At 35.6% G+C, this 24,014-nt stretch overlaps 1 protein-coding gene across 1 annotated transcript in view; it reads right to left on the bottom strand.

Annotated features, from left to right (window-relative positions):
• LOC142340366 (cilia- and flagella-associated protein 65-like) overlaps positions 1–24,014 on the bottom strand; it is a 113,986-nt gene that overhangs the window by 10,648 nt on the left and 79,324 nt on the right. Inside the window, exons 6-14 of the mRNA XM_075390941.1 lie at positions 20,349–20,517; positions 19,632–19,879; positions 19,165–19,281; positions 18,069–18,347; positions 14,981–15,195; positions 13,403–13,519; positions 8,954–9,239; positions 8,394–8,550; positions 7,918–8,188 (exon numbers count right to left, since the gene is read on the bottom strand). Coding sequence (XP_075247056.1) covers positions 7,918–8,188; positions 8,394–8,550; positions 8,954–9,239; positions 13,403–13,519; positions 14,981–15,195; positions 18,069–18,347; positions 19,165–19,281; positions 19,632–19,879; positions 20,349–20,517 — 1,859 coding nt within the window. The remainder of the gene's footprint in view (positions 1–7,917; positions 8,189–8,393; positions 8,551–8,953; positions 9,240–13,402; positions 13,520–14,980; positions 15,196–18,068; positions 18,348–19,164; positions 19,282–19,631; positions 19,880–20,348; positions 20,518–24,014) is intronic.

The raw sequence follows: 24,014 nt of genomic DNA, 5'->3' as shown, positions 1-24,014 counted from the left end.
AACCAGGCTGTTATATATCGGTTCCGCTGAGATTCTTGAGCAGCCGCAACATATAATGTTCAGTTTAAACACTTTTTTAGCCTTTGCTTCTAAACACTGTTCATTTTTTTCGTGACTTAAAGTTAATGTGACATCTGCAAATTGTAAAACATTCGAACTTTTCCCTATTTCCTCATTTACATAAGGTATTAAAACTAGTGGTCCTAGTACAGTACGTTGTGGAACGGAGTACCTTGTGATTTATAAATGTCCAGTCGGATTCAACTATTCCGTTTCTAACACACTTTCCTGTTGATTAGAAACAAATTCAATAGGAATATTGCGTTTTCTCCAAAACCATATTTTTCAATGTTTCGAAGGAAAATCTCCAAGGATATTGAGTTAAAAGCTTTCGCTAAGTCCAAAAAGATTGCTAAGAATATATCTTTTTCTTCAAAGTAATGATTTATCTTCTCTGTCAGGGCAATTATTGTATTAGGACACCACTTTTGTTTTTGGAAACCAAACTGATTTTTATTAATTATTTTTTTCAGTAATAAATGTTCCGAGATTTGATCCAGGAGACGTCTTTCAAAAATTTTTGCTAATGTTGGAGTAACCGAAATTGGACGATAGCTTTCAGGGTTATATCTGTCGCGTTTCTTATAGATAGGAGTGACATATGCTTCTTTCAAAATATCATGTAATGTATCTGTGTTTATACACTTGTTAATAGCAAACTTTAAATGTGTTCCAATGGTCAACTTACAATCTTTCAATGCTCAGGATGGTCTATACCCTGGTCCAGCTGATTTTTGTGTTGACAGATTGACAAAAACTTTGTATAGGTCTCATCTGATGACCGGCCTGAAATTGAATTTCATTCCCATAAAACTAAAAGGAGGCATCTTAGGAGCAATTATTTAGCCACTGTAAAGTCAAAGACGAGCAAAACAATTATTCCAACAGTTAACAATGCGTTTTTCATCCGATTTTACGTTATGGCCTTCTTTCAGCTTTACAATTTTTTCTGTTTGCTTATTTGAGTTAATTTTGTTGTTGATACACTTCCATTGTTGTTTTGAGGTTTGGAGATTCATGAAAAATTATTTTGTGTAATCGACAGATGCTTTACGTAATTTTCTATTGACGTTGTTCCTCGGTACTTTGTAACTGTTAGAGCTCTTGATTAGGATCTTTTTTCCGTTCATTGAACACGTGATGCTTTTCGTTAATGAGACTACGCAGTTCTCTTGATAGCCATTTTTTAAGCTCCTTATTTGTTTCATTTCTATATTTCTCAAAAGTGCGTGACTATATAATAGATATTGCAAAGTTTCAATCAATTTATGAAAAATTCCATTTGCTACAATGTTATTTCACATTAGTTACCAGTCTTGCAAAGCAATTTCACGGTTAAACTTACTTCTTGTGTATCTTCTTTTATCTCGCATTAATTAACCCATCTTTTGCTGTTTACATTCTAATTTCTATGATGATTGATATACAATAGTGAAATGATCATGTTCAAGTATGGACTCTATAATATATGTTTCGAGAATTTGATTTTTAGAAATAAAGCAGTGGTCGATCAAAGAAAATTTTCCTCCAATTGTCCATGCTAAATTTTTGGAGTTCACGTACTGAAGCCCGTTATCTGCAATGAAGTTGTTCAATAATTTTTTCCCCGTTTCTTGTAGTAAATTTATATAGTAATCTCCAAAAAAGATTAGATTGTCAGTGCTAGAATAAACAACAGAGACTTCCGTTGTCATTTTATCAAGCAAGATTTTTGAAAGGTTTGCGTTTGAACAAAACGCCACAATTATGAGCAGTTTTTTCTTTCAGAGGCTCAGGTACTTCTATCCAAAATGATTCAAAAAAAACTTTGGTTGATGGTGTTCAAGTCACTTCCTATTTTGATTGAAAACTGCTTGGGTATCCATATGCCTACAACTCCCCCTCTTTCAAATTCAGTTAATGATATCGGTTGGTCAATAAATTGATGACTACTACATAGAAAAGAATCTGGAATAGTATTGTTCTCTTCAATCCATGTTTCAGTAACAGCTGAGAAAGACATCTCGTCGAGAGTTGTCAAAAAATTTGATAACTTTTCGTAGGTCATCAAAAGGTCCTTACGGTCCTAGTCAAATGATGCCAAGAAATCATCGAGAAAAAAGAATCAGAAACACATTATTCATCTTAAAACATTAAACTTTTTAAGGAAAAGTATCTAATGCAAAGAACAAAACATCTCAAAGAGCGCAAGGTACCGTACACCGATGTGATTTCTGTCATTCGGTTTCGAAGCTGTTCGTTGTGCCTCGGGGAGTGTCTGTTGCTGCCAAAGAACGGAAAATGTTCACGATGGATGGCTTAACAGTTTGTACGGTTTTTAGCTTGCGCTCGAGTTTGGAATGAGACCCCAGTCAGTTTTTTTTATTTCTGTCATATTCCAGAATAGACATTGCACGTAATCATAACAACAACTCATTTTTTCTCTGGAGAGTTATATATATATATATATATATATATATATATATATATATCGCAGTTGGTGTTATGATTACAAGCAATGTTTTTGTTGGAATATGTATTTACACAGGAATAATGGATATAATATACTCTTCACGTTATGCAATTATAATCTTCTTTGTTTCATCCATCGAAAAGTCTGTATATATGGAGATATTTATTGTTCCTTTTTTATTTTGGTGGGTCCATTGGTTGATGCGTTGCCAGTTTAATCTTACTAAGTATTAAAAGAGTTAGTGCCAGGCGTTATTTGATGCAGTGAAATCTTAAAACTCTGGCTTACACTTGCAAGAACTTTTTTTACGGATGCAGCATCTTGCATATATCAATTTGTGCTAGTTATTATTACAAGATAACAATGTTGGAATGTATGAGGTACCGATTTGTTGACAAAACATCTTTTTTTCGGTTGACATTGAGTTCTTGTTTGAAAGCTTATAGGGTGGTGCGATGATAACGGATCCTGAATGTGATGGTTTCAGTGAAACAACAAGAAACTCAGAAGTTTTATTAAAGTTTCAAAGAACGAAAGAAGAACTTACCTGACGAACTTTATTGCTGTGTCGATAAGTAATGGCTACAAAATTAAACTCAATTCTAATTTTGTTTTGGCGCTATCATTATCTTATTGACCTATCAATCATATGTCAGAAGTAAATTCTCCCACCAACAGAAACCTGATTCTAACATCCACCGACCTCCAACTAATCAACTCGATTGTACCCAAGCCATATATGATTCTCATGAAATGTTGATGAAAATAGAAAATCACCTCCGGGATTCGGAGTTAAGATCTATTCACATGCCAATCATGTAATATATTTTTAGCTAATCTAAATTTTCTCTGTATATTTTTGCATAGATAACCACTATAAATACAAGCTAATTTTTGTATATTTTCAGTTCAAAATTTAATTTAAAATTCAATTTATTGAATTCTTTGACCCGTGTTATCGACCACGACAATGGTGTCCAGACCAGCTACAGACAGACTCCAAATTTTGGATCTACAGAATGCAGAATCAGCTACTGCGTGGATTATGTCTTTTGTGGCGAAATGTCGCGCAGAGAAGAAAGAGGACAAGGTCAACACCGATGGTACTGTACAGGACCTACAGGTAACCAATCTCTTTCTTAGTATGTGCGGGCAAGATGCAATTATTAAACTTAGGAGCTTAATGAGTCCTAGGAATTTGATGGACACACCGTATAAAGACATCAGATTGGCGATTCAAAATTATATTTCTCCTAAAGAGAGAGTAGTAACGGCAGAAAGGGCTAAATTTCTGTCCGTAATCCAAGGTGTAGGGGAGTCAGACGACGATTTCCTAGCACGTCTTAGAGAAGAAGCACGCTATTGTGACTTCGAAAAATTGAAAACAGCGGCCAACCCCGAAGAGGAGTTGGTAAAAATAAAGTTTATCTCAGGTTTGAGGGACCCTGATGCAAAACTCAGACTACTAGACGGTATTAAAGCAAAACCAGCAATGTCGGTTACTGAAATGACCGAGAGTTTACAGTTCAGAAGTCAAGCAATGGCTTTTGCAAGTTCTTCATCAGGTAATAAGCCCTTTACGGTGAAAGAAGAAGTTGGGTTCAACTTCAAAAAGACTTTTCAAAAACCAAATGAAAAAATTACGGCTAATAAAAGCAACAACATGTGCACTAGGTGTGGAGGTAAGCCACACTCTAGTAGACCTTGTCCAGCGCTAAGTAAGAAATGCAACACCTGTGAAAAGGTGGGACACTTCTCAAAAATGTGTAGAAGCAAACCCCAACCAAATTAAGGTAAGTACAATAAACAGAATAACTTTTGCGAAGAAGATGTTTCTTCAGAGCAAGCATCTCCAGCATCAGAGATGGGAATGTTTTATACTAAAGAAGAAATCTTTAGCATGTCTGTGACATAGGAATATATCTCAATAAATAACTGCAAAGTAAAAATGCAAGTAGACACAGGTGCAGATAGCACAGTGATATCATCAAAAATATGGACTGAGCTTGGTAAACCTCAGTTGGATGGTAAGATAAGACATCTCGAAGCTTATGATGGTCATCAATTAACGCTTCTGGGATCACTTACTTGCGACGTTGAGTGGAACGGAAGCAGGCTCATGCAAAAACAACTAGCAGTTGTGCAGTCTGATAAAGAATTTGGACTACTTGGTAGAGACCTTCTACCCAAGCACGGTGTGAACATCACAGCCGAGCACCTACCTGCGGTGAAGGGTTACAAAGCTCATGTGAAGCTGATACCAGGAACACAGCCAATGTTCTGCAAAGCCAGAAAAATACCTCTACCTCTTCAAGACAAAGTCACAGAGAAGCTGGAACAAATGGTCAGACAAGGCATCCTTGAACCGGTACAGCCAGGAGGAGTCACTAATGCATCTCCAGTGGTGTGGCAGAGAAAGAAGAGTGGAGAACTGAGACTTTGCGTGGACTTGAAAGTGCACATCAATGGCAAGGTCATGGATGAGGACTACCCAATACCGGACATGGAGACGATCTTCCACAACCTACATGGGGCCTCATACTTTGGCAAAATTGACCTCTCAGATGCCTACTACCAAATTGAACTTGACGAAGAAGCTAAAGATATATGCACAATCAACACATCTCAGGGACTGTTTAAGATGTGCCGACTACCTCAGGGATTGAAAAACTCTTCTTCAATCTTCCAGAATTGCATCGAATTAACACTCAAAGGAATTAAAGGTGTTGTGATCTTTCAAGACGATGTATTGGTGTATGGAGCTACCAAGGAGCAGTTCGACAATAGAATGCTTGCAGTCAAGAGTCGACTACGTGAGAAAAACTTTACTATTAATGATAAAAAATCTAACTCAAAACCAGTCGATAGCGTTAGCTTTTTGGGATACTCCATTTCAAAGGAGGGAATAGCACCAGATCCCAAACATGTTGAAAAAATAAAAAATGCAAAAGCACCAACTAACAACAAACAACTCGAATCGTTTGTTGGGCTGGCTAATTTTTACGGAAGAATGATTCCTGATTTTGCAAAAAAAATGCTACCCTTAAATAACATGAGAAATAGCGATTTCTCATGGGGTAAAATGCAACAAAAAGCTTTTGAAGACATAAAAAATGAATTATGTGCAAACCCACTTGTACAGCCATATAGTTTACAAAAAGAAGCAACAGTTACTACTGACGCCTCTGAAAAAACCATTGGCGGGGTTCTTTCGCAAGAAGGACATCCAGTCATATATGTATCGAGAAAATTGACTCCAGCGGAGCAGAACTACTCGAACATAGAGCGGGAAGCACTGGCAGTTGTCTTTGTGGTCACAAGATTGAAGCAATTCCTTCTTGGAAGACGATTTACCCTACAGACTGACCACAAACCACTCAAATATCTCTTTGCACCAGACGAGGAGATCCCGAAGACAGCATCAGCGAGAATCACAAGATGGGCAATAGCTCTAATGGGCTTCGACTATGAGTTGAAGTACACACCAGGGGAGTAGATACCCCATGCAGATGCTTTGAGCAGAATGGATTTTGACGAAGACGAATCCGACAACGATCGAGTGTGCTTCGCAATCAATAACATCTACTTCGCTCAGAGTGATTAAGTGACCCAAGCAGAAATCAAAACTGAACTTGGAACAAACAGACTCTTCCAGGACATAATGAAACGAATCAAAAGCGGCAATTGGAAACAATGTTCAGAAGCGAAAAAAGGATTCGAACAACAGAAAGATGCACTTACTTTACATAATGAAATCATCTTCAGAGGTGTTGTTCCTTTCATTCCACCCAAACTACGACACTTGGTTTTGGCAAAAGCCCATGAGACACATCCCGGAAAGAATGCAACTGAGGCATCAGTCAGAATGATAGCATGGTGGCCTGGCAATACCCAAGACGTTCAACACTTTGTTAGTAAATGTAAGAATTTTCAATTGAACAGGCCAAGCCTGGGAAAAACGGTCTCTACGTGACCAGAAGCCGACGTTTGAGAACGGCTCCACATGGACTGGGGTTATGTCAAGGACCAAGGCAATATCTTAGTAATTGTTGACGCGGGTTCTGGTTGCATAGAAGCCTTCCCCGCGGGAAATAGAACATCAGAAACAGTTAAAATATATCTTAGTCAAATCTTTGCAAGATTCGGAATACCAAAAACTTTAGTTTCTGATAATGGTCCTGAATTTGTAAGTGGTGACCTTAAACAGTGGTGTGAATCACTGGGAATTAGGAAAATAGAATCACCCGTCTATCATCCAAGAGCTAATGGACTAGCTGAAAGAGCAGTTCAGACAGTGAAGCGGGCACTTCAAGCGTGGAGTCCCAACCTTAATGTGTCATTTGGAGCATTCCTGCAAAGGGCACTGATGACACATCGCAACACTTCAAAGACGAGGAGCAAAACTCCAGTTGAACTCTTGTTGGGACGCAGAGTGAGACTACCAGCAATAGCAGATTTTAACTTGTGCGAACCCATTCTATTCAAGGCTAACGAAAACACAAAGACAGTTGCTGCTACCTTCATCATAAGGAAGGGCCTGAACACATCTTTCATACAGCCTGAAAACTCAGCACGGACTATTCTAGTGAGCGACAACCAAATTGCGAGACTAGACGAGGACAATGTGAAAACTGAACCAGCAGTGGAGGAGACCACATCTCAATCAGAACCACAACCTCAGAACACAGATGTGGGACCTTCACATCAAGATGAAGCTTCTGCAGCCACATCATCTGCAGAGCACCAACAACCCGAAACCTCAGAGCCTTCACGAACATCAACCAGGAACAGAAAACAACCTGACAGATTTGGAGAACCTATACCCACAAACTTGCTTAAAAAAGGAGGGAGGAAGTGATGGTTTCAATGAAACATCAAGAAACTCAGAAGTTTTATTAAAGTTTCAAAGAACAAAAGAAGAACTTACCTGACTAACTATATTGCTGTGTCGATAAGTAATGGCTACAAAACTAAACTCAATTCTAATTTTGTTTTGGCGCTATCATTATCTTATTGACCTATCAATCATATGTCAGAAGTAAATTCTCCCACCAACAGAAACCTGATTCTAACATCCACCGACCTCCAACTAATGAACTCGATTGTACCCAAGCCATATATGATTCTCATGAAATGTTGATGAAAATAGAAAATCACCTCCGGGATTCGGAGTTAAGATCTATTCACATGCCAATCATGTAAAATATTTTTAGCTAATCTAAATTTTCTCTGTATATTTTCGCATAGATAACCACTATAAATACAAGCTAATTTTTGTATATTTTCAGTTCAAAATTTAATTTAAAATTCAACTTATTGAATTCTTTGACCCGTGTTATCGACCACGACACTGAACAATCACAGTCCATTGATGGATAAAAAACCCTCTTTCTACACCCTCTAACCTTTGCATAATTTCCATCAGTTTGTTGTTCCTCTCCATTGCTCTCAACTCAGGAGTCACAGGCATGTATGGATGAGTTCTAAATGCAGGCTCAGACACTCCATCCTCAACAGCACCCTCATCATATTGAAGTTCCTCTGGCTTGTTAGCAAAACTGATGCTGTTTGATTTGCCAGCAGTGCCGTGTCTTTTGCCGGGATCATTTTGCACACTTGGAATAAATTTGTTTTTGGATTGATCGTCGTCAAAGGCGGTCACGAAGTCGCTGAAGACTAAAACAGTCCAATAACTAAACTATTTTTGAAAATCAAATTGAAAAAAAATGAATTTTCGGACTGAAATTTACTGTAGAAATCTATCTTTTGGGTTTTGTGTCCTAATGTGTTATGTTATTGAAATACAGCACGTTTATGAAATGTAGGAAACAATGGACATGAAGAATTCCTCTCGATTCTGAGAGGAAGCAGTAACTCTTACACGTGTCCTCTGGCTTGAGAATTCCAGAATATTCTTGAGTGAGGGTGGACGGCTCCTTCTTGTTGGGAGCTGCTGACTGTTGTCGACTGTTATCTTTGTTTGCATTGTGAAGATAGAAGGACAGGTCTGTTTGTTCATGCTTCAAACCAGCTTCCGCCTAAAATATATCGTTTTTTGGTTCCCCTTGATCCCATTCTTAGAGCTATAATTACGCATTCTTGAGATTTTACCTTTGAACACTCTAATAACAAAGCAAAACCTTAGTTTCTTCTGCAAAATAGAAAGAAACACATGCTTTTGAGCAATATCGACCATTGTTGTTATGTTGAAGCGAACGGTATACAAGGGGGCCTTTTTACTGTGTATAGGTTAACAAATAATTCAAGGTAAAATCTCAAACTAAAAACTGCTAAAAAGCAAATGATTAGTTTAAATTGAACCCCCTTCTCTATACTGGTTGTATCTAGAAGCTTGATTATTAACTAGACAATAAGTTTCGAAACGCGGAGCAAGGAAAGTCACGGTACCCAGTTCTAATGAGTTTGAGTCAACAAACAAACCTTGATGATTGAAGAAATTTGAGTGGAATCTTTCGGGGCAATTTTGGTGCTTTCCTTCATCACCAGTTCCACTTCACCTCCAATCACCGCACTACCTGGCGGGGTCTCAGGTTGCTCTGGACTATCATCCTCACCACCAGAACCCTCCTTGCCCCTTTTTTGATATTGTGTAGAGTCCGAGATGCGGACGTCGGCAGAGGCTGGTTTGAGCTGGGCAAAGTAGGGCACAGGTTCTCGTTGTACGTTGCGAATAGATTGATGGAAAGTGGAGTCTTCGAACATTGATCTGGGTAACGAAAACTCGAGATACAAAAAATGAGAACTCTTAGATATGTGAAATCGTTAAATGAGATCAAAACGTATTTTTTTAATTGAGGTGTTGACAGGAATGGTAAAAATAAGAACTGAGCGTACAAAACCACGACAATTAGCAACTTAATTTGTTGATATAAACATGTCAAGTTAAGACAATCAGATAAATACGAGCTTAATTTTATTATTTCAAATCAATTATTCAAAACGACCAATACAATAAAAGCAAACTCAAACTAAAACTTCTTGGCTCACTTGTCGCAGTGGTCAATTCACTACGTCAAGTGAAGTTGCTATTGCAGCGGACCGTTTGAGTTTCCTTCCTCATTGTCTCCAGTAAACGACCCGAATCTGAGTAATGACAAAAAACCAAATTCACAGCTCTTAAAAAGGAAAATTTGACTGTGAGATCATATGTAGAACAAACTGTGATGGGCAAAAAGTCAACAAAAAAACACTCTAAGATCGGTGGAAACACTGGGATGAGTTTTACTCCTGCAAGCACGGGGTAGACCCAATTTTCACAATAATTCGCACTTAAGCATGATCATGTTGAAATTGATCACTTATAGCAAAACTTGATAAGAAAGCAAAATTGATTTTTAAAAAGTAAAATTGATAAACCACACTAAAGCATAAAAATATAGCAAAAATAAATCTAAAAATGGCAAAAATTGAATCGGCAAAAAATTCATTTAACTTAAAATTTCTTGTATCGATTAATCCTTTATTATATTTATTCCCAATAGATAAACCGGTTATAGGGTCTACACAATACATAAAGTATATACGTATATTTCCAACTCTCGCCATTTTTAAGTTTTTAAGCAGGAGTAAGAACAATGAATCTGGTTATTTTGTTAACAGCATGGCATCACATTGTGTTCCATTATGATCTCACAGCAGGAAAAATTTCTTTTCAAAAACTATGAATTTGTTTTTTTTGTCAAGGCTCAGATTTGTACTCTTTTCATTAAATCGGGGGATGTTTAATAGAGCGAGTGAGGAAGGAACCCCCAGCCTTCCGCTGCAAAAGCAACTTAACTCAACTTAGTAAAACGACCACTGCGACAAGAGAGCCGAGAAATTTACTTTGAGTTTGCTTTTAACGAATTAGTGTTTTTGAAAAATAGATTTGAAACAATAAAGTTCAGCTGCTAATTTTTTGTCACAATTTGGTTTTACATGCTTTTTACACGTACTCATTAGTTACACTATATATCAGGAATACGGTCACTGGTGTCAGTGGGGATGGAACCCAGACCATCCGTTTGATAATATCAGATTAGCTTGATAATAGTGGATTGCACTTAATGAGAGAAAAGGTTTTAGTTTCAAACTGCTGATGTCTATTACAAAGTTAATGAACGCTAGCGGGGGGTTCGCTCGCTCAATTCCTGTTTTTCCATTACTTTAAAACGGTAAGATCAATCTAAAATTTGAGCTCTTGTTATCACGAATAAAACATTAACTTCTGTTTCGACCCACAGCATTTGAGACTTTTATATGCAAAAGATTGCTTTTTTATTTTGTTAAAATTGGACTGGATCTACGCAGTTTTGATCCAATTTTGCAACATCATGGACTTCATAGAAAAAATACGGTTCTAAAGTTGTTTAATTTGAAATTTTTATAAATCACGCGTCAATATAGTAATTTGTTGATAAATTTAAACAGAATAAGCCAAATTTCTCATTTTTTTAAAAAAAAATTAATTCAAAAATTTATAGCAAAACTTCAACAGAAAAAATTTTTGATAATCAACTATCAAAGAGAGATAGACACGGCGATAGAAACTGTCATAAATTATTGCCATTTAGCCAAATGTTCTACAAAGTTATGTCACAGCCTTCGACTCAAAGTTTTCTCACTCTATGATAATTTATTTCGATTTGAGTGATCAACTCCATGGTACTTCCAAAAATTCAGTGTTCGTTTCAATAGCTGTTCATGTATGCTCATAACAATTTTCGTTCTGGTATGAATAGTGCAGATAAATTAAAATAAATTTACTATTTCTGAAACTTTCCGCAAAAAAAATCCCGTGCGCAAACCCCTGGTGGAATTAACAATGAGAACAAATTGACCTGCATACAATTTTAAAATAGTAAGGTCAACGATAAAATGAAAAATGAGTGAAATTTTTTTAACTCTGCAAAAAGTTTATGACACGTAGAAGTTAATTCCAACCAACTCGTACCCATTCACCATATATAAACAGGAAAAGAGATAGCATAGAAACTATTTGTTCATCGACGGTCAGTTTTCAAAATCAAAACATTATACTCAAGAACTCATAAAAAGCAGAATATTCAGTTGTGGAAAATGTACTAATAAAGTATGAAAGAAATGTCTAACCCGATTAATGAAAATTTAGCAGCAAAAGAACAAAAAAAACTATTTAACGTTTACAATTTCGGTTAATTGGTGTTTTTTAGAGACTTTATCCTATTGCCACTTTATCTAGCCAAAACGGCAATAAAGTATCGGGTTAGCAAGTTTGTAACCAAAAATTATGCAAACTATTTAAATAACAAGGAGACTCGGTAATGTGCGTTTGCACATAATGTTCCCACCCTACTCATCTTCATTTTCGGCCTAATTGTCTGCCAAATAGGGAAGAAATACAGAAAACTTCGAAAAATGTTGCCTATTGATAACAAAAATAATGCTACATTGGTGGGCCGACGAGACCTGCTAATATTAAGACTACGAGACAAGACAAAAAAAACAACAAACATTTACTTCGAAAACTGAATGTCTCTATTTTTTGAGAAAAAAACTACATAATAACAAAATCAAAAACAGTGTCAAACTCAACCTGGACTAAACAAGCTAGTTTTTTCTTCACTGGAAAACATGGAAACAGTTCTTTATCAGACTCGCAAACAAGTAGATAAAAAATAACAAAAACGGCAAAGTTAAAAAAAATACAATTAAGTTTTCTTGAAAACAAATAATTTCAATTAATGAAAACCATTAGATCAATTGTAATCTTTATATAGCTTTATGTTCATTCATAATAAGTTGAATTAATCTTATTTTTTAAAAGAGAATACATGTTAAGATTGTTGCGTGTTCAATTCACGGGTTCTTGTAGGGACACTATTTAGAAAACCTAAAGTTTTCAGCATTAGTAAATTTCAGGAAATGGCATCTAGATTTGAGGACGCATCACTTTTAATTTTTATTCTTTTATTTAGGTATAAAGATTTCTCTGCTGATAATTTTCTGGAAAAACTTCAAAATTGTTGAAGCGTGGACGTGTTCAAATGGGTTCATTTCGATTAAAAAAGTAAATACTATAGAAGATGGTAGTAATGCAAGATAGAAGTAAACAATATATAAAGTAAACAATATACAAATAGAAGTAAACAATATATTATATTAAACAATTGAAAAACAAACAAGTATGCTTGTACAGGTTTGTATTTTTGCATGATTATATGAAAGAATTCTTTGTGTGTCCAATAAAATATCGCTTGATTGATTTTCATTTTTAGAGAATATTTTGTCATCCAGACTGTATATTTCATCATTCTACTCTCCTGAAAAAATTTCTAAAAAAATAGTTGCCTTTCCTCTCTCAACTGAATTAATTATTGTTTTACCTCAGAAGTATATCTTCGATGTATCTAACTTGAAAAGTTTTGCGGTTGAAAAGGCTCGGAACAGTATGTAGGAACACAGATTACAAATACAGAATACTAAATTTTAAAAAAGGAAACTAAAAACATCCCTTCAGTCAACTTAGGTCAAATTCGGCATCAATGTTAACATAGACTCATAACAAAAACATTTACAAAAAAGCCGATCGGTTTTCAAAATTTATTTCGACTGGTTCTTCAATTGCAGCTTCAATATCCTATGACCGATATGGAAACATTTTGCCAGCTGTTATGAAGCTTTGGGGCAACTGCAAAACGGCCCAGACACTACTTAAGTTTAAGTATACACTATAGCAATATAACATGTTCTGACATTAAGTTGAAACTTGCTGTTTTCATACAGTTGTTGACTCGGCAGAGAACAGGACTGCAATCAGATCTAAAGATGCGTCCAAAGCAAAATCTCTCCCTAATAATGATGCCAATTCCGAATCAGCATAGCAGGCTAACAATTTCTGTAATAACTAACTTGACGAGGCTGGTGAATATTCCAGTGGCGAGATCGTACTCACTACACAGACACACAATCTTCTCAGGATTCTTCTGCAGCTTCTCAACGTCCGTCTCAAAATCAGCCGAGAGAGTTCTAAACAGTCAAAACATGCACAATGCTCAAATAAGAATTTTTCAAAAAAGAATGTTTATGAGAATTATTCCGGGTTACGGTCCCATTCATTTCCATTGATGAATCAACGTTAATCCATATCATGGGTAAAATCGTGGATAGACCGGCGAAACTTGCTTCTATGCTTTGCTATACCCACCGTTAAATGACAATAAAAAATCGAGCAGAGTATGAGCTATCGACGGGAATCTAAGGAGGTCAATCCCGGATTTCGCTTGATCTCATTAGTGATTCTCATACATCAGTAATAATTATTTCTATTTAAAGAACTAAATAGACATTCTATCGGAAAAAATCAATAATATATTGGAAAAAATGGCGACCAAGAAAGCTCACGAAGTCAAGCTAGAAGATCCCTAATACAAAACTTGTTCGAGTTACTATAATCTAAGTTAAAACACACTAAAAACTAAAATGGTAAGCTTCACACTACGTGATGAAACAGGGTACATTGGTAATTTTGAGAACATTTTCTAACTCAAATTAGCATTACAATATTATTAAACTCAACTAAAGTACATTTTTTCCTTCCATTGTTTTCATATCAGACAGCCATCCCAAAAATGATCGACTTATTTTACAAACTATTTGGTAGTATAAACTGAGGTATGAGATCATATACTTACATCAGATTGTACCGACTCAGAAATCTGGCAACAGTCATTTGTCATATACAATGCGTAATGTGTGAACAATGCGTCAAATTCCATCACAATTACATCCAAAATTAAATGGACAGTTGATAAGATACCAATCTTTGAATAGGCGCAGCAGACATCATCAGATATACAAAGGCGACGAATATAACTTTTTCCCGTTTTATATTTCCCACTGTATTACGTTGTGAAATTTGCAAGTGACGTCAAGATTAGCATGGGTCAATTTAGTATAAAAGTAGCAATAATATCATTGCAGTGAATAGGTATCATGTTACCAACGATTTGCAGGTTTCCCCTCCCAGAGAAATTTTTGTACACATTTCAACGTTTTTATGTGGAATGAAGTTTTGATCAAAAGTTTTTGTCCCCTAACTGATTTTAATCAAATTCGGCCATGAATTGTTCTCTGAAAGAACAGGAAACTTGTCTGTTAGCAGCGGTGTCAGGACAATTTAACCAAAACCATTTTACCCAACCTGCCATTTTACCCAATGCCATTTTACACAATTCCAACTTACCCTAAGTATCCAATAATTAGTATAATCTGAACAATTAGGTACATGTCAAATATTAGCACGGTATTAAGTAACCAACGGCACTTAATTTAAACATAATCATGCTATCCTTTAGATACCACTCAACAATTAACAAGATATAAGGCAATCGATTGTACTGAAACAAAACAGAACGCAAAACAGAACTAAGATAATTATAAGATATAAGATTTAACTCAGTGTGTTATAAGTGGGGAGAGTCAATATACCTGTCGACGAAGAAGGAAGAAACAGTTCCGAATGTCTCCTCAAACTCTTGTACATTGTGTGTTCTAGCAGTGACTCCCAAATGGAGCACGAAAGATTTTGGGGCGATCGGTTTCATCCACAGCTCACAGCCGTCTTCTGTCACTATCTCACGTGGTCTACGGTTTGACTTCCGGTGATCCTTGTCCCCTCTCGTCTTCTTAATGGGAGGCAGAGTCTGAAAATGATGTTTCTTTGGTTAATAGCTTTGAGACCAGTGAAAACTAGACCTGAATAGATAAACTTAAATATACATTACTCACAATTAATTCTTTATTGACTGCCATGGACATAAGATTTACTGGTGAAAAAGATTTACAAAAAGCCATCTATCAAATCAACAGAAGCAAGGAACGTCTCGAGAGAATGATACATTTTAAATGATTACAAAAAACTCACCGACAGAAATTCCATTTATTTGGGACGGCAGCAATATATGCCGATGGGTTCGGATGTTCGGCTTATTGTCAAATATGAAACTTGTTCTGCAACATTTAATTCTTACGCTTGTTGTGAAAACAAACGCTCGTCAGAACACCAAACAAGAAAACAGCAGAACAAGTCCTGAAAAAAAATTCATTGACTGAACAAAAAATTTGACCTGGAATGAACTGGGAAAAAATGGAAAAACCATTTAGGTCAATCCGGTAAAAAAAAACTTGAAGAAGAACAGAAACGCAGTTCAAATTGAGGCATGTGAACAAAAACCCCTAGCGAGAAACGGAATTTTTGTTCATACATTTTTTTCTCTATTGGGATATTGGAGTGAAAAATTTCACGCTCCTTAAAAACCACTTGCTTTTTCTTTTCGCTCCCCTGCCTGTTTCGGTGTGGCCAATATCATCACTTCAATTTGACTTCAAAAATTATGAAAATGAGGAAGCTCTTCATCTTGAGGCTCTTCTTTTTAAAAATCATTTTGAGGCTCCTCAACATTAACATTTAATGACAAAAAGTCATCCCAAAAACGAATAGTAAAATCGATTGGAAAACTCAACCATTAAGATCTTTAAAAAAACATAGCCGGAACAATTCCAGAAACGAGTCGAAGGAAGCTGACCACACTAACTGAGTCATCCACTTAGATTTTGACGTCAGCATTCAGAATGAACTCTTCTCTAATCTCTTTGAAAGACAGAAAAATTGGTAGGGATAGTAATAACTATGTACTATACCGATTAAAAATAACTCAAAAATAAACACTTGTCGCTGTTTATGAGAACAGCTATGGACACTACTATTAAAATAAGCATTCCTACATACCAGAACCAAACCACCAAAAAGTTACACCAATACAAACAAAATTTCTTCCTTTAACAAAACAAATCCGACGGTAAATTCCGACTTGTAACTACGTTCTGGAGAATCGGAATCACATAGTTTATACAAAAAAAAACAGCTACAAAATATGGTTTCAATGTATTTTTAATGTTTTCCAACAAGATACGAAAAAGATCAGTCCTATCTCAATGAAATTAACTTTGATCAATTAGCTAATTCTTCCTCAAGTTCCAAAAAGAGCAAAAACTGAAAAATTAAAAAATTCATTTAAAAAAATGTTTCAAAATCTTGGTTGCATTTAAAATAGTTATATCAAACATAACCGACTAACGTCGGGCAAATCGCTCTCAGAAGACCAGCGAGCAGTTGGCTTTGGAAGTCTCTATCTGGGGCTTAGGGATTCCAGCGTTGGGGCAGAGGAGTAGGGACTGGTCGAGTGATGGGGGTAGGGTTGGAAGGGCTCGACGAGGGGGTCTAAATTGTCAGGTAGAGGAGGGTGGACTGAGTGAGTGTTGGAGTGGAGGGGAGAATTTGTGGGTTGACTAAGGGGATCAAACTGTAAAGATACAGAACCGCCCTTCACACCATGAAACTGTCTCCTCAAAACAGTTTTGGTGAATCGAATTCCTAGAGACTAAAAAGGCGTGAGGCTCTAAGAGAACTCAAAGCCATCCGGTCGTTACCTGTTTATCCCATTTTACAGGAAGATACGTAAAGCAGACAGACAAAAATTGGTCAAGCAGTAAACAGCATAAAAAGAGTACAGGACAATTATAATTGCTACAAATTTTGGAGAGATATTAACAAAAAAGTCCCAATCAGATAACTAAAATTTACTTAATGATTTATCAAAGAAAAAGTATAAAGCCCGTATTTTTAAGAAAAATTGGAAAGAACAACGTCTGCTACTCAACTCAGCTCGACAGCAAAAAATGAAACTAATTGAGAACTCGATAAAAACGGATAAAAATCACTAATAGTTACAAAAAAAAGATAATTCATCACAAAATGCCTACCGAAAATGGCCACAAAGCCCAGATACCAACTTAAAAACTTCAAAAAGAGCTCAGTGGAAACGCTTTAGGGCAAAAAACAAACATAAGCAAAAAAAATACCGCGCCTGAACAAAAAATCTCTCTCGTGAAGCGATATTATGCCTTAATGATGATGATATAGCCTTAATAGTTTAATAATTTGAAAAAGAGTTGAAAAACCTCCAAATTTACCTAAAATCAATTATTTTTTTACCAAAAACGCAGTTAAAGAAACCTTAATATTATTATTATAGCGACTTCAAACCCTTAAAGCAGAAAGCGACAATAAAAACAAAATACTGCACATGAACAGAAAAATTTGCTTGCTTAGAGAAAACTCACTAGTCAATTTCTCGCTCTCTCAAAACTGGCGGTATCAACAAAAACTTTTCACTCCACTTTTCGTAACTGATCAGCAATAAAACGACGTTTCTCGATCGTTTCACTTCCTACATCAATTTCACTCGCAGAGAATTATCGATTAAAAAAAGACACTTCCCCGACACTCTTCTTCGAGTCCTAAAAAAACAGAAAGCAATAACGCCTATTCTAGTCGTAAAAAACAGCACCCCGATGCAATTCAAATTGTTTGAACTGTGAAAAAGCAAAAATAAACGCAATATGGCTACATACAGCCTATAGTATTATCCGTGAACTTAGATAAATCGAAAGCTGTACGATAAAGTATGAAGACATCGATGAAAGGTCTGCAATAAAAAGTTGAAAGACATCTTACCTCGTAGTGCTTGAAGTCGAGGTCAGACGGGGTTAAAGGAGGAGTTGCGTTCTTCAGTCTCACATGCCTCAATTGACCATTACCACCACCACCCTCTCCCCCACTGCCACTCCCGTTACCTCCACTACTGTTACTTCTACCACCACTTCCCACTCCTATCCTCTTTATCTCACTCACATTCCTCTCTGTGATGGTGAACTCCTGCTCTTGCTGTGACTTGATCTGTTTCCAGTAATCAAGATCCCACTCGTAGCGGGCCATTTGAGAGGAATTCACTATCTAAACAGGTTCTATCGTACTCCATAACAATATCTCGCTAACTCTGTTAATGGGAGGGGACTTAATTTATTAATTGATTATTCTCGACTCATCCAATAAGAGGGGAGTTGAACAAATTGCCTGAGTAAACGGAAAAAGAAGAAAGGAATCGATGAAATTAAAGAACAGGAGGGGGAGGGTGAACTCAATTAGTAGACTGTTGATTTGAGTTAGAACCATGTCAGCAATAAACTAAGTAATTTACAGTTAGTTCTCTAAAAAACTCTTTAGTTGTTATTGAAATGAATGAGAGTTCTTTTGCATAACATTGTTGAAACCATCAAAGAGTCGTAGTCATTGCTATTTCGTGGAATGCATCAACATTCCAAGTTCAACTCGATTTTAGTTAAAGATGAACGCAAAAAAAGGATTAGATAAACCATGTCATTTCCTGAGAACAACCAATAATTATAACACATCTGAGCTTCCCCAAAACACGCACCCATTAAAACATTAATCTATTTAGAAGAAATGGAAAATTTAGTATACGCACGTATGCTCGAGTCGTCAAATTGATTGAATTTATGGAGTGCGAAGAAGAAAAATTTAATAATAATAATAAATTGTTCATTTTCTGTTATCGAGCAACACAAAAGAAGTTTATTTTACTGTGCACAAAATATATGTACAATGAAGTTCAACAGAAAAAGAGCACACCATTAGATCATCAGTTGATCCGTTTTCAGGTGCCTCACAATATAGGAATATCAAAGAACTGTTGATTAAGAACCGAAAGAAAATTACTATAGTAATTTGATAGTTGATTCGGATTAGTGACCTGGCAAGTGAAGTCTAGGTTGTAGAATGAGGGGAATCCAGTTGAGGTGAAGGTCACTCTGAACATACAAGACTCCATTGGACCCAGACTCCCATTGAGAGGAGAGATACGTACACACTGAAATCATCCAATGTAAATACAAATACATACAAACTGATTGACTTTTCGATTGAAAAGCTCATATTTTATTCATTACAATATACGATAATTAATTAATTACTCTACATTTTCCATGTTGCTTATTTAATATAATTTTGTAAATTTAGTGATTCTTTTTTTACATAAATTAAGCCCACTAACATCGAAATGTGCAAATTTGCAAATATTAGGTTTGGTTGATTGAATACATTGAATACTTTGATGAATTTAATGCAGTCATAGACTTTCACATGAGATGAAGTAATCAGTTATAAAATAATTTTGTGTAAAAATTCTGAGCTCTTCGTATTATGCAAATTTGAAAAGACCTTGCTGTGTGGATCATTATTTGGCTGCCATTCGAACTTGATTGTATCAGTGTAGGAAGTATTAGTAAGACAAACAATCCTGCGTCCCCGTGTGAACAAAGGCAAGTCCCCGAATTTGACTCGTTCCTCGGAAAGAAAGACTTCCTGTCTTGGCTTGGACACAATCTGCCTTGTTGGGATGGAATCAAGGGTGTCCTCTTGATTCTCCACCCCTCTCTCGCCTATCTCCCGCTTGTCGTAACCCATACCTAAACACATTTCTCAAGAAAAGATTCCAGATTACAAGAATTTCAGATAGAAACGATTCCAAGACAGAGATGTCACATCGAAAACTACGGTAAGGGAAAAGGCAAAATTAAAAAGAATCGCTGAGGGATATTAAAGTAAACCCGTATATTGATGCGGTATTGTAATCAGATAGACATCAAAGTTGAGATATTCAATTAGAAGTCAAAATGGAGTACATTGCACAGGTTAAGTTTGCGACGGAAACTTGACGCTTCGTTTGCTTATTCCCGCTATTTATCATTTATTAAGAAGTGAAATAAATTCTTACTTTCTTCCTTTCTTTGTCTCATTTTAATGGCAGTTAATTCCAACAATTTTGGCCAACTACAATATAAAATCCCTAATGGTAGCTACTGAATGGTGTATGCATTGCAGAACAATGTCAAAACTATAGAAGCAACCCATGACTGAGTTTTTGGGTAAAATTACCCTCAAAGTAGATGAGAGCTGTCTCTCCGTCCTCAATTATAACAGGCACTTCCACAGAGTAGAGTTTGGCCTCAACTGGTCTGAAAATCCATCTGAGAGCACAACTTCTCCCTGGCTCAATGTAGAGCTCCTTGTCCAGACATTCGAAGATACTGCAGTTGAAGTTCTCCTGACATAGAGAAGGTGAATTAAATGAACAGCTTCAAAATACATAATTATAGGCCAAGCTGAATACTTTAAAAGCTAAGTTCAAGAAAGTACAAGTTTGTTTGGCATTGTTTCAGGAATTTAGGCTTCAGAATTGGGAAGATCTATAAAAGCCGAAAAATTGAGTGATAATCTCGCAGAATGATTGCTTAAATTTTGAACCTGAACTATTATGTCACCCAAGGAGACTTTATATATTAATTGATTCTTCTCGACTCACCCATTGAGCTCATTGAGAGGGGAGTCGAACGATTTGCCTGAGTTAACGAAAAAAGAAGGAGGTGGAGTAAACTCAATTAGTGGACTGTTGATTTAAATTAGAACCATGTCAGCAATGAACTAAGTTAAATATTTTCAATTATATATTTAAAAAATTAGGCTTCAACTACTGCTGCTTTTCTTATCAATTAGGCAAGGCATTTTCCAGATTTTCCTAAATGATACCAACTTTTAACTTTTAATGCTGCATGTTTTTCAGCCTAACAATTTCTCTAGAGAACGAGAAAAAAATACAAAAAATTTGAAATACTTTTCTGCTGGTCTCTTGCTTCTTGAGCAAGCTGTTTTATGTTCCAAATAGGTCCTCTAAATCAACAACTATTTGAATTAAATGAAAAAGTACAGGAACGTTATTATCACTTTTTGAATTAAGAAAGATATCAGAAGTTTTTGAAAAATAACTGAAAAGATTGCAAAATTCTGTGGGAATTCACGCTAATTATAGAAACAAAAATTCATTTTTTGAATTACATTATAAGAGTTGACCAAATATGGGATACTTGAGAAAAGAAAAACAGAAAACACAAAGTCTCAAAAAAAATTAAAATGACGATTTTTTTCGCTTCCCCATTCTGTTATTTGTTCATGATAGTTCGGGTGAAATTAAAATTTAAGCTTTCTATTGACCTCTTGTTGACTAGCATTTCAATTAACAATAAATATAAAGAAATTATCATAATTTTTTTTTAGCTCTGAATGAAAATTAAACAAAAAACATAGCCAGCAGGAAAATAGCCGCGATAGACCCTTGTGGCCTTCCAAGGAATTGAAACAACTACAAAAAATAAGATAGACAGATTAACCACCAGTCCTTTTTCAAAATTAATATTTGAAATCAAAGCTCAGGACTCTAATACTCGAGAATTAGTGCATATAAGTTTGGCACTACTTAGATGCACACTATTGATCTTTAACTAGAAAACGTTCATAAAATTTAAAAATCATTAGGTGAGTTCAGAAGTCAAATTTCTGAGTAACGCAAGTGACCTAAAAGCAGAGGAAATGACGTCACGCACACAAATTTTAATTGCAAAGCAGTAGAAGTCACTGAAATTGAAAACGTCAATGGTCACGAAAATCATCGATGGAGACGACAAATTAAAAAAACATAGCAGTACAAATCCTGACGTGCAATTCAAAGAATTTTCGTTGATTAAACAAAAACTAGACCTAGAACAGACTATGAGTGAGTTGGGAAAAACATTTCCAAAAAAATCAGATCAAAAAATTAAAAACATAGCCGGCAGATTGCCGGAAAATAGCCGCGATAGATGCTTGTGGCCTTCCATGAATTGAAACAACTAAAGAAATAAGATAGACCAGCAGTTCTTTAGTAGACCACTAGACTTTTTAGGTTAGATTCGGACTGTCAATTTCATGTCAAATACGGTCTATAAGAACTTTTTCAAAAATGATATTCGAAATCAAAAACTCAAGACTAATATTAAAGAATTAGGGCATATAAGTTTGCAACTGCTTAGATGCACACTATTGATTTTTAATTAAAATGTTCATAAAATTTAAAGTTTCATAAGTAAGTTCAGAAGTCATTTTTTCGAGTGAGGTAAGTCACGCAATTGACCTAAAAGCAGAAATGACGTCACGTACACAAATTTTAATTGCAAAGGAATAGAAGTCAATGAAGTCAATTCCAAGAAGTCACTTCGTAAGAATCATCGATGGAGACGACGAATTAAAAAAAACCACGATGTCCCCAATAATAGCCGCTATCGCTTCGCGGCTATTAAAAAAAACTGAAAATCAATGTCAAAATGCCGCATGCGAACAAAAAGCCACTAGCGAGGAAGAGAAATTTGATTTAAAAAAAACTAGACCTAGAATGAAATATGAATGGATTAGGAAAACCATTTAGAGAAAAATCCGATCCAAAAAATCGAAAAAACAGTAAAAATCAAAGAGAAAGCTAATTATTGTGCAGACACTGTTTTCTTACGCTGCTTTAAAATTAGAGCAAAAAATTTCACGCAGCAAAACCACTCGCTTTTTCACTCCATTTCCTGTTTCGGCGTGACCAAAATCACTGCTCCAATTTGACTTCCAAAATCATGAGAATGTGTGAACGGATCTTAAAAAAATGAAAGCGCGCCAATACAATGCAAATTATTTGAATTGTAAAAAATCACGATGTCTCCAATAAAAATCAGAAATAATTTTTGGAAAGAGTAGAAAATCATTTTTGTCTTGTACAGATTCCCGCAAAAAATACGCTGTACATAACCCTAACTCTGACCTTTTGTTTCGAGGAAGATTTTGCCAGCATAATAACGGGCTCGGTCTCATGTTGATTAGCAATCAGACATAATGTCTTTTAAAGGTTTCCACTTCAATTAGTCGAAACAGCTACATTGAGCGTCAAGAAGGTAGAAGAAAAATGGTCTCTAAATCATTAGCCAAAATCATGTCATCCAAATAGGTAAGGGTTGCATTTGCCTATAAATTTAGCTGGATTGATAATGTTTGTAGTCAGGGAGAGAAAAAAATACCAATTGAGGGAAAAACGAAAGAAATCTTTTTCAACACTGCACCGTTCCTCCCAAATGATGTTTGGTTGACTTTAGAACATAGTTTCTCCAAGTGATCCATATCTGAAAGAATAATCAAGTTCACAGAATCTACCATCATGAAAAAATTGATTGATAAAATGTCAGTATTTTAATTATAAAAAAGTTTAAAACACTATTTTCATACCATTTGTTCGACTAGTCAAAACACTGAGAAGAGAAGTTTCTTCATCTGGCTTGATTAAATTATTCAGAAATTGAATTGTCCAACAGTAGGGCACATGAAAAAAAAAACACTTGAACTGAACGTCTTTCCAAACAAAACTTCACATAATCTTCAACTCTAACTTTTGATGTTTGCTTAATATTCAGTAACCTTTTTTCGAAAAAAATTCAACTGGATCTTGTCTCAAACTGATTGGTAACGATCTCATCAGTGTCAAATATTTTGAATTGGAGAAAAAGAAACGTGAAAATCTATTCATAAAAGCGTTCATTATTTCAAGTTCAGTTTCTCTTTATAAGTTCTTAAGATAATCCTAAGCATGATGTCCACTCATTTATTTGCTTTCTATTTCTAGCCTGTAAATTGATCGCATTAATTTTATTTAAAATTATTGTCTGTGTTTCTTGCTATAATTTGTATTCAACTGGTTGC

The sequence above is a fragment of the Convolutriloba macropyga genome, chromosome 5, assembly GCF_964194025.1.
Source record: "Convolutriloba macropyga chromosome 5, txConMacr16.3, whole genome shotgun sequence".
Classification (NCBI taxonomy): Eukaryota; Metazoa; Xenacoelomorpha; order Acoela; family Convolutidae; genus Convolutriloba; species Convolutriloba macropyga.
The sequence above is the reverse complement of the archived record's forward strand: the minus strand, read 5'-3'. Positions and strand labels throughout refer to the sequence as shown.